The following is an 11,498-nucleotide window of genomic DNA, read 5'->3' on the forward strand; positions in this document are numbered from 1 at the left end:
CATGGAGGAAACCACTCCCGCGATTCAGTCACCTCCACCTGGTCTCTCCCTTGACATGTGGGGATTATAGGGGTATGGGGATTATTAGGATTACAATTCAAGATGAGACCGGGGTGGGGACACAAAGCCTAATCATATCACTTGAGCTGAGGAATTCAAGGCTGCAGTGAGCTATGATCGTGCGTGCCACTGCACTCCAGCCTGGGTGAGAGAGCAAGACCCTATCTCTAAGAAAATAAAATAAAAATAAATAAAATGAGGGTAATAAAAACGACTCTCCTGGGCCGGGCGCGGTGGCTCAAGCCTGTAATCCCAGCGCTTTGGGAGGCCGAGGCGGGCGGATCACGAGGTCAGGAGATCGAGACCATCATGGCTAACATGGTGAAACCCCGTCTCTACTAAAAGTACAAAAAATTAGCCGGGCGTGGTGGCAGGCGCTTGTAGTCCCAGCTACTCGGGAGGCTGAGGCAGGAGAATGGCGTGAACCCGGGAGGCAGAGTTTGCAGTGAGCCGAGATCGCGCCACTGCACTCCAGCCTGGGGGACAGAGCAAGACTCCGTCTCAAAACAAAACAAAACAAAACAAAACAAAACAAAAACGACTCTCCCCAGTGGTGTTGTTGGGACTAAATGAGATATAAAGAAAAAAAAAACAGAAGTAAATGAGATAGTATATTTAAAGCACTTACGGGGCATGCTGCCTAGCACACCAGTGGCTGCTTGATATTTGGGAGCTGTTGTATTGGCGGTGCCGTGATTCAGTTAGTGGTGACAGTGAGTGTCTCTAGTGCTGTGTTATGGGGCTCTGTCCTGACCAACAACATGGCTGGTAGAGTTGAAGTTGCAAGGGATGGCCAGATCTAAATTTAGAGTGAGAGAAAACAGTGAACCATAGAACCAGCATCCACAACAATTTCGACAGGCTGGAATAAGCAAGATGACATTGTTCTGTTGTGAGCTTCAAGACATTACAGAAAGCAGAGGATGGGGGAGAGACCTGACTTGACCCCAGCTCCGGTGAAAAGGATCTGAATGACTTAGTTGACCACAACCTGATGGGAACTAATCATGGGAGAGAAAGGCTCTGAAGCCCAGCAGTCTTAGGCTGCATTAACAAAGTGTCGCGTCCAGACTGGAAAAAATAATAGGCCTATTGTGCTGGCTTGGTCAGGCCATATCTGGAATCTTGCGTTGCTACACTGACAGACTGGAATCAGGCCAGGAGGGGGACCAGCCCAGCTTCGGCTCCCAGGCACTTGTGCTAAATGCTTCCTGTGCATTTTCTTGTTTCATCCCCAAAACAAATCTATTAGGTAGCTACTATTAATTTTTTTTTTTTTTTTTTTGAGACAGAGTCTTTCTCTGTCTGTCACCCAGGCTGGACTGCAGTGGCATGATCTCGGCTCACTGCAACCTCCGCCTCCTGGGTTCAAGCGATTCTTCTGCCTCAGCTTCCTGAGTACCTGGGACTACAGGTGCGCCTCACTACGCCCAGCTAATTTTTGTATTTTTAGTTGAGACAGGGTTTCACCATATTGGCCAGGCTGGTCTCAAACTCCTGACTTCGTGATCCACCCACCTCAGCCTCCCAAAGCGCTGGGATTACAGGCGTGAGCCAGGGCGCCTGGCCAGTGGCTACTATTAATATCACCATTTTATACAGAGAGGTTAACAGAGTTGTTCAGGGTCAGCCGCACAGCTAGTAAATGGAGACGCTTAGGGCTTTTCCTAATGGGCTTCTGTGTGCTTGTAACTTAGCAGGGGAAGATGGAACATTCATTCACTGAACACAATAATTCAGGCCCTAAGCTAATTAGTGGGGGCGCAGAAGTGAAAAAGATGTGGTTCCCCCCTGAGGAGCTCATTGTCTACCGGGGGATACAGATCACTGGTGGTATGGTGTGATTCTGCGGGAGAGAAGATTTGGGGTCTGCAAGGGAGCTTAGCTAACCAAGCCTGGAGAGGGGAAAGGAGACAGAACAGTGTCACACAGCTTGGAGTCATGGGGCCAGCCATTGCCTTTCCACAGTATTCAGTGCCTCACTTTGGCTCTCTTCTGCTCAGCAATGGCCAAGAGCTATGTGCCCAGATGGGATCTGCTGGCGTATTGAGGGAGCATGGTGTGACCATCCTGGGGCAGATAGACCTTATCTCTCCTCCCTGCAATCAGAGATTTAAAGAAAGGAAGAAGGAGGCTGACATCAAGGAGCACAGGAACCGGGTGGGTGGCCTTTGAGAGTTCCAGCAGCCCCTTCACTAATCAGAAAACTGGAAAGACTGGGGTAACATTGACATAAGGGACTCAGAGGTGGAATTAAAGACTGTTCTTTTCTGGCATCCGTGCCTGCCTTCTGTTCCAAACTAATGCCCTCCCATCTTCTTTTGAGGACCACATTTCTGGGCATTCTCTTTTTCAAAACTTTTCCTGTTTCAACCCTCAGTGCCTCTGGAGCCTTGTATCTCCCAGGGCTTCTTGTTGGGGAGACACATACACCCCATTCAGCCTTCTGTAATTGATGCTAGGAGGGATAGAGCAGGGCTGTTGAGAGCAACTGCTTTGGAATCGGACAAAACCTTTCAGGCCTGGCTCTGCCACATAACAGTTGTTTCACTTCTCCAAGTTCCCCTTCCTGTGCTGTAAAATGGGGATAATAATAGTACCACCCTCACTTGGTGGTTTTTGAGGGCCGAAGGAGATCACATTAAGAATGGAGGAAGCTATCCATAAAAGGCCACTGTTGTCATAGTGTACTAGTGGGCGTAGCCCCGGCTTCTCTCCACGACTTGGGAGCTGCCTTCTGGCAGGGGCAGCCACTGGATTGCCTCATCTTTCTCCCCATCGCCCGGATGCCAAGGGCAGGACGGGGGAATGGTGTGTCTTCGGAGATGAGAGAGAGGCATCAGGAGGGAAAGTGTCAGCGTACATCCTCTAGGCTTGAAGGAGAAGGAGACAAATTTTAAAGTGGGCTTCAGAGCCCTGACTCCAGATTTTAAAGCGGGCTTCAGAGCCCCTATCTTTCCTAGGCCTGGGGGTCAGAAGTCATGGGTGGTAGGCCCGACTCGGGGAAAGTCGGACCTTGGGGACCTCGGGGACCTCGGGCAGATCGGGGACCTTGGGCAGATCACTTTCAGCCTGGGGCCTCGGTTTCCTCGCGCGTGTCTGGGAGGTCTCGCGGCCTGCTTCTCGGATTGCTAGAAGCCAGCGCAGGCAGATGCCGGTTCCGGGGCTTGGAGAACGTGGCTCGGTGGCACAGAGCCGCCGGGCGAGGCGGGGGCAGAGAGGCGGGCGACGGGATTGGCTGGAGGCGGGGCAGCGGGGCTCGGGGATTGGCCGCAAACGAGAGGGCTGGGCAGAACTATAAGAGGCACGGAGGGGGCGTGCAGCAGAGTGCGTGCCTCGCCTGCCAGCCGGCTTGGCTAGCGCGCGGCGGCCGTGGCTAAGGCTGCTACGACGCGAACTTGGGAGGAGCAGCGGCCTGCGGGGCAGAGGAGCATCCCGTCGACCCGGTCCCAGGCGGCGTGGCCCGCGGGTCATGGCCAAAGGAGAAGGCGCCGAGAGCGGCTCCGCGGCGGGGCTGCTGCCCACCAGCATCCTCCAAACCACTGAACGCCCGGCCCAGGTGAAGGTGAGGGCCCAGCACCCCGCGTGGAGGGCGAGGGGAGGGAGGAGGCGGAAATGGGGGATCGGGGGCGTCCCGGGGTCGGCCTGGTCAGGGGACCCTTGGGATAGCCAGGGACAGGAAGCCTACGAGCGAGAGAGGACCTGGGGGTGCCCTGGGACGGGGGTGACGGAGAAAAGCTGTGGGCGCCGTCGTCCCCCTTTGCTCACCCGCACTCTACGCTCTGCGGAGAGGCTCTGCCGGCAGCCCCATGTGATTCCCCGCTCTGCCTAGCCGCTTTCCATTCTTCAGTGTTGAGCGGCTGGGGCTTGCCGCCCCAAACGCCAGAGATGACCCAAGAAATCTGGGAAACTCCCTTTGGTTCCCCATCTCCCATCCCCTACCTCCCACTCCACCCACCTACTCTTGCGCCTCGACTCTGCTGTTAGGGCCGCTCAAGTTCATTCATAAGAACAAGAGCTCTGCTCTTAAAGGAGCCGCGTCCCTCAGGCATTTGTCTGAATGTGGATGTTCGCGCGGGAACGGTGCTTTGCGCATCGAGACCATCGACCCCATCCCCAGCCCTGGGGACTTATTGAAGGACCAAATAAAATGAGGCGGCCCCCTAGGAAGGGATCTCAGGCAATAGATACCTTCGTGGGAGGTGACTGCCTTTTCCTTTTATTAACTGATCCTTGGAAGGAGCTGGGTGAGCAATTACGCTGTTACTATGTATGAGTAATATCTACTTTCCCTGGGCAACCCAATCTCCCTAGTGCCCCACCCGGAGAGGGCTCAGGCCTGAACCTGGAGGCCTTTCGTCCCGTCTCCAAGGTCCTCTAGGAGCTTGGGGGTGGAGGGCGATGGGTCAGGAAGCTGGAGGGTAGGACAGTTCCTGAGTCTGCCTGAAGCTCTGGCTGCCTATAGCAGTCAAGGATGCTCTGGGATAGGTGGAACAGCTGCGCCTGCAGCCAGCTGGGCCGGGCCCCCACGGCTCTCCAGAGCTCTCACCAGGAGTAGGCAGGTGGATCCTGTCTCTGAGGCAGGGTGGGAGCCTGGGCTGGGCTCAGGCAGCTCTTGGCAGCAAGCGGATTTTCAGGTTGTGGCAGCTGGTGCCGGGTGGGGACAGGTCCGCTGCTGGAGCATGCTCCCCCTGAAACTTGGAAAGGAGCAGTGGCTGAGGCCTTGGGAGTTCTTTAGGGATGGTGGACTGATAAGTTTCCTTAGAATCTCCAGGAGGGAGGTGGCTTAGGGGCAACTTTCACACAAGTATGGATTCCCCTTGTCCCTGTTCCTAAGAATGGAGAACACCTTTCTTTTGTAGAAAGTGGGATCTCGGAGATCGAGACCATGCTGGCTAACATGGTGAAACCCGGTCTCTACTTAAAATACAAAAAATTAGCCGGGTGTGGTAGCGGGTGCCTGTAGTCCCAGCTACTCGGGAGGCTGAGGCAGGAGAATGGTGTGAACCCAGGAGGCGGAGCTTGCAGTGAGCCAAGATCGCGCCACTGCACTCCAGCCTGGGCGACACAGCAAGACTCCATCTCAAAACGCTACCACACCCGGCTAATTTTTTGTATTTTAAGTTGGGACCGCCTGGGTAGGAATAGGTCAAAGCAGAGTTGTTTGTTCTGGTAGAGTTGGCCAGAGGGATGGTCCTTCCTGTGGAACCTTCTTGGATGGAGGCCAGAACCTTGAGCCTTTCATCTTTTCCTCCTCTTCCCAGAAAGAACCGAAACAGAAGAAACAACAGTTGTCTGTCTGCAACAAGCTTTGCTATGCACTTGGGGGAGCCCCCTACCAGGTGACAGGCTGTGCCCTGGGTTTCTTCCTTCAGATCTACCTATTGGATGTGGCTCAGGTGAGTGGTCTAAGCCTTCAAGGGCTCCTTCAGCGTCCTGAGGTGGGAAAGACTATGCACCCCTGGGTCAGTTCACTCAGTTTTCCCCATCTGTGAAAGGGGACCCCAAATCACTACTTTGCTGCCTCTGAGTCACTGGGCAAGAAATGAGAAGACCCTGGAAAGTATCCAGGGGAGGAGTGTCTCCACCCCAGGAGTCTTTGCTGGAAAGGTCTGGCAACTCCTCCTTGCCTGGCATGAGTAACAGAGCCTGAAGGGGTAGGCGGTAGAATGAGGGAGAATGGGGCCTGCTGGGGATGCTGTTCTTAGAAGAGACTGGCACACTGTGTCCCTGGCTGGGAGATAGTCAGCTGGCTTGACTCAGGGGTTGGTGGCTGTTGCCAGGCTTGTGGATGAGATGCATCCCACCGTTACCTGTGGAGCAGAAGGGCACTTAGGTGCCAGGCTAAGTTAGAATGCCCCAGTACACAGGGTCTTTGACTGGGAGGGGTACTTAGGGTGAAACAGGACTATTCTGTGCATTGAGAAGCCTTGGCCAGAAGCCTGGCATCCTGAGAATTCTCCCTGTCTGGATGGGAGAGTGGGAGGCAGAATAGCCATGACTACCGGGGCTCCTGCACCAGCTGTCTTCTCTGTGTAGCATCTAACTTGGCAAGCATCGCATCTTAGTTGTATCCATTTACAGAGGGGGAACACTGAGCTCCAGAAGGAACAAAAAACTTCAGCAGCTAATTTTTGAGTAACTCCCATGGGCTGGGACTTAGGTGGGGTGTAAATATGAGGAACCTGCAGTCAAAGTGTAAACCTGTTGTACTGGGTGTTAGAGCTGGGGTTGGGGGGTTAGACTAGGGAGACTATGGTATGGGGAAGAATACCCACTCCCTGGAGAAATAGCAATAGCAGGGCTTTGATGGATGAGGAGGAGTCCAGAGAGTCTGTATTTAGGGCCTGGGGGGTTTTGGGGAAGGGAGGGGGATAGCTTGAGTGGGTAGTGACAAGTCCCTTTTTAAAAAGCATCTATAGGCTCCTTTTTCCACATCCAAGATAGAGCTTGAAACTGTAAGGTAGAATTCATAACTCCCGTTATACAGATGGGGACACTGAAGCACACTGTGTTCACCCCGCGAATGTTCATTCTGATATCAGGTGGTCATGGGCTCAGGGCTGAGAGAAGGAGGGAAGGAAATGTTTGTGGATTCATTTGAATTGATGGGAATGTTTTCAAGGGCAGTGGAGGGAAGGAATTAAGGAGACAGAGCTGGGAAAGCTTCTAAGGAGGCACCCAGTGCTACTGTTATTGGAGAAATGCTATTGTCATTATTAACAAGGCAAGTGAAGATGTGTAAGGTCCACATGGGAGCAGCTCAGGGTCACAAGATCCTGGCTGAGATAGGGAGGGAGCCTCCGCTTCTGCCTACCAATGAGAGTTGAGGCGAGTAGAAGGATGAGGAAGTTGTCTTTTGCTTCTCCCCATTCCAGGTGGGCCCTTTCTCTGCCTCCATCATCCTGTTTGTGGGCCGAGCCTGGGATGCCATCACAGACCCCCTGGTGGGCCTCTGCATCAGCAAATCCCCCTGGACCTGCCTGGGACGCCTTATGCCCTGGTGAGTAGACGATGCTCCTTCAAGGTGGCACAAGGCAGGACTTCCAGCATATCTGCTCCTTGGTCCTTCTCTCTGTCTTGTCACAGGCTGGGGGGTGAGGAGAAGGAAGGAGTTAAAAGCCCAAGGGTGTCGAAACCCCATCCGAGGCATCAGCTACCCTGAGCACGGGCACTGGCATGCTCAGCCAGTTCATTTCCAGGACAGCCAAAGTGCTAGGCTGGGCAGCTCAGGCCTCATTCCTCCCCAGGGTCCACTCATTCCCCTTGGTGAAGCTGGAATTCTGAATTCTCCCACTGTACCTCTCTATCACTTCCCGCAGTGGCCGAGGTAGTATTTAAGAGCGGTTAAGCAGTTGTACTCTGGAGCCAGCCTGCCTGGGCTTATTTTATTATTTTTATTTTTCTTTCTTTCTTTCTTTTTTTTTTTAGAGACAGGGTCTCGCCCTGTCACCCAGGCTGGAGTGCAGTAGTGTGATCATAACTCACTGCAGCCTAGAACTCCTGGGCTCAAGTGATCCTCCCACCTCAGCCTCTCGAGTAGCTGGGACTACAGGCACGTGCCACCACACCTGGCTAATCTTTTAAAATTATTATTTGTAGAGACAGGGTCTCGCTATGTTGCCTAGGCTGGCCTTGAACTCCTGGGCTCAAGGTGTCCTCCTGCCTCAGCCTCCCAAAGTGTTAGGATTACAGGTGTGAGCCACCATGGCCGGCCCCTGCCTGGGTTTAAATCCCAATTTCCCTACTTAGAGCTGAGTCACTTCACATCTCTGAGTCTCAAGTTTCTTCATCTGTAAAATGGGGATAATAATTATGCCTATCTCACAGAGTTGTGGTGGATTAATTTTTTTTTTTGATGTTCTTAGAACAGTGCCTGACTTAATTCTACTTCATAAGGTTGATGTAATTTTGATACTTAAATAAGTTGATACTAAAATACCAAGCAGTGTTTGGGACACTAAGCGCTATGATGACCACTTCAGGGAAGCTCAGCAGGAGAGCTGGCATGTGGTCCCTAGTATAGGCCACACCAGGGGAACTGCGGAATCCCGGGCTGGGAATTAGACTTCAGGCCCAGCCTGCTGTATCTCTGCCTCCCTGTGGGACCCTCCAACAGCACAGTGATATATAATTTGGCACCCCTTCAGGGTGGCTCCTGGCAGAGCAGGGGATGGGGTAATACCCGGGATGGGGTAGCAAATCCATAACCTTTGGCACCTTGGATGATGTAAATTGCCTTTTCCCTTGGTACAAAGCCTGTGCTACTCAGCTTCAGGGGCAAAGTAGGCGGAGGTGGTGCCACGGATCAGATCAGACGGCAGGGGAGACGCACAGGATAGACTGTCAGGCGGGGGCTCTGGTTCCCTCCAGGACATCCTGCTTCAGGGCGTGGGGGGGCATACCCCTTTCATCTCCAGCCCATCCAGGCTTAAGTGGGCGCCTTCCTGCCCCAGGGGCGCCCATACCTGGCCTCCGGCCTTCAAAGCTCTTCCCGCAACCCCTTCCCCCACTACAGCTTCCTTTCCCACGAGGCCCCCCACCCACCCCAATCCTGCCAGCCCCTGGCTAAGGCCCAGGTTGGAGCCTTTGATCCAGTCTTCAGGGCCGGGGGCAGGACAGCCTGCCTTACCTGTGCAGGCTGCTCAGGGCTCCCCCGGTGCCAGTCCGTGAGACTTGGCCCTGTGCCCGCCTCCCTGGCAGCCAGTAGAAGGGGAGGCTCTGCTGCCACATCGCCTCATGAGGCCCAGCCAATGGGAGGCAGCCGCTCCCAGGCATGGTGGCTGCAGGCGGGGTTACTCCCAGTTACTCTGGGTTCCTCAGCAGCAGCTGCTCAGCTGCCTGTGAGCAGAGGACGGAGTGTTTGACAAAGGCTGATGAGGAGCTCTTGTTCCCTGAGGAGACAGAGTCAGGAGGGGTGGAGGTGGGCAGGCCCTCCCTGTGGCGTGTAGGAACTGAGCAACTTCCTGGGCAGGTGTGGCAGCCAGCTTGGGGAAGTTGCTGGGGGCCCTTCAGGCTGGTTTCTGATCTAGCAGTTGCCTGTGTGTGCATGCTTCTGTGGCTGGTGGTGCCTGTGTATGCGCGCACGTGGGATGGCTCGTGGGCTGAAGGCTGGTGTGCATATGACCTCCCTGTCCAAAGTTTTTTTCCTTTTTGTGGTGCGTGGGGTCTGGCTATGTTGCTCAGGCTGGTCTCAAACTCCTGGGCTCGAGCTATTCTCCTGTGTCTGCCTCCCTAAGTGCTGGGATTAAAGGCATGAGCCACCATGCCTGGCCAGACCTCTCCATCCATACCACCTGACCCCTCCTCAGCCAGGCCTGGAGACCTGGAACCCCCTTTCCTTTCAGTGTAAGAAGAAACTGGGTCTGTCAGTTTTCGTGAGCCCTGTAGCTCTCTCTCCTCCTGGGCCTCAGGGCAACCCCTGCTCTGAGCCTACGTTTAAATCCTCTTCTAGAAACCAGGAAGGCTTTTCCTCCCCCCCAACCCCCCCCTTTTTTTTTTGGTTTGAGACAGAGTCTCGCTCTGTCGCCCAGGCTGGAGTGCACTGGCGTGATCTCAGTTTACAGCAAGCTCCACCTCCTGGGTTCACGCCATTCTCCTGTCTCAGCCTCCTGAGTAGCTGGGACTATAGGCGCCCGCCACCATTCCAGGCTAATTTTTGTATTTTAAGTAGAGATGGGGTTTCACCATGTTAGCCAAGATGGTCTCGATCTCCTGACCTTGTGATCTGCCCGCCTCGGCCTCCCAAAGTGCTGGGATTACAGGCATGAGCCACTGCACCTGGCCCTTTTCCTTTTTTTTTAATTAAACACACACACACACACACACACACACACACACACACACACACACACACACACACACACACACATAGAGATGGGGTCTTGTTATGTTGCCCAGGCTGGTCTTAAACTCCCAGCCTCAAGCAATACTCCTGCCTCAGCCTCCTGAAGTGCTGGGATTACAGGTGTGAGCCACCATTCCTGGCCAAACCAGAAAGACTTTGACAGTCACTTTGCCTGGAGTTCTCAAGGCCACTGTGTGAGAGACCAGATGTCAAGCAGGGTCCCATGGGGAGGCTGCAACAGCTGGACCTGAGGTCTTCTTCCCAGCCCAGGGCTTTCTGCAGCTCCCCTGGTGTGGCCTGCATTAGTTACGCATGCCAACTCTCCTGCTGAGCCTCCCTGATGTGATCATTATAGCACTTAGTGTCCCAAACACTGTTTGACATTTTAGTATCAACCAAGTCTCAAAGTTACTTCAATCCTGTGAACTAGAGCCAAGGCACCTCCAATGGCCTTTCAGGAGTTCCATTTCCACTCCCACCTCATCTCCTAATTCTATCTCCCCGTTCTCTTCACTCCAGCCCTCCTGGCCTTGCCCTTCCTTAGACCTGCCTGATACGCACCTATCCGAAGACCTTTGCACTGACTATTCCCTTTGCCCGGCCCAGTCTTGCCTCAGATGTCTAAAAGGCCAACTCCCTCCTCTCATTCAGGCCTTTGGCATGGATGCCACCTTCTCAGTAAGGCCTACCCTGTCCACCCATTTGTGAATTGCACCCTTATTCTAATCCCCTGGAGCCAGCTTTATTTCTTTTCTTCACAGCACTCATCTCACAACACGTTATATAACCCTTTTGTAAAACTATGGTAAAGTATATGTAACATAAAATTTACCATAACCTTAAAAAAAAGTTTACGAGCTTCTTCTCCGAGAAAACACCAAATGGCGGATGACGCCGGTGCAGCGGGCGGGGGGGGCCGGAGGCCCTGGTGGCCCTGGGATGGGGAACCGCGGTGGCTTCCGCGGAGGTTTCGGCAGTGGCATCTGGGGCCGGGGTCGCGGCCGTGGATGGGGCCGGGGCCGAGGCCGCGGAGCTCGCGGAGGCAAGGCTGAGGATAAGGGGTGGATGCCTGTCACCAAGCTGGGCCGCTTGGTCAAGGACATGAAGATCAAGTCCCTGGAGGAGATCTGTCTCTTCTCCCTGCCCATTAAGGAATCAGAGATCATTAGGCCGGGCACGGTGGCTCACGCTTGGAATCCTAGCACTTTGGGAGACCGAGGTGGGCGGATCACGAGGTCAGGAGATCGAGACCACGGTGAAACCCCGTCTCTACTAAAAATACAAAAAATTAGCTGGGACTACAGGCGCCCGCCACATGGGTGAACCGGAGGAATTGCAGTGACCATATTCATGATCCAGCCTGGGCAAAGAGATCCGTCTCAAAAAAAGAATCAGAGGGCCTCTCTCAAGGATGAGGTTTTGAAGATTATGCTGGTGCAGAAGCAGACCCGTGCCGACCAACACCAGGTTCAAGGCGTTTGTTGCTATCGGAGACTACAGTGGCCGTGTCGGTCTGGGTGTTAAGTGCTCCAAGGAGGTGGCCACCGCCATCCATGGGGCCATCATACTGGCCAAGCTCTCCATTGTCCCC

At 54.0% G+C, this 11,498-nt stretch overlaps 1 protein-coding gene across 2 annotated transcripts in view; it reads left to right on the forward strand.

Moving 5' to 3' along the window:
* The first annotated feature begins 3,384 nt into the window (after positions 1 to 3,384).
* MFSD2A (MFSD2 lysolipid transporter A, lysophospholipid) overlaps positions 3,385 to 11,498 on the forward strand; it is an 18,907-nt gene continuing 10,793 nt past the window's right edge. Inside the window, exons 1-3 of one of the 2 annotated variants that reach the window (XM_032160386.2) lie at positions 3,385 to 3,625; positions 5,325 to 5,459; positions 6,939 to 7,063. In XM_032160386.2, coding sequence (XP_032016277.1) covers positions 3,533 to 3,625; positions 5,325 to 5,459; positions 6,939 to 7,063 — 353 coding nt within the window. In that variant the 5' untranslated portion in view covers positions 3,385 to 3,532. The remainder of the gene's footprint in view (positions 3,626 to 5,324; positions 5,460 to 6,938; positions 7,064 to 11,498) is intronic. The other variant, XM_032160388.2, reaches the window with a different exon arrangement.

This window comes from Hylobates moloch, unplaced genomic scaffold (assembly GCF_009828535.3).
Source record: "Hylobates moloch isolate HMO894 unplaced genomic scaffold, HMol_V3 SCAFFOLD_8, whole genome shotgun sequence".
NCBI classification, from domain to species: Eukaryota; Metazoa; Chordata; class Mammalia; order Primates; family Hylobatidae; genus Hylobates; species Hylobates moloch.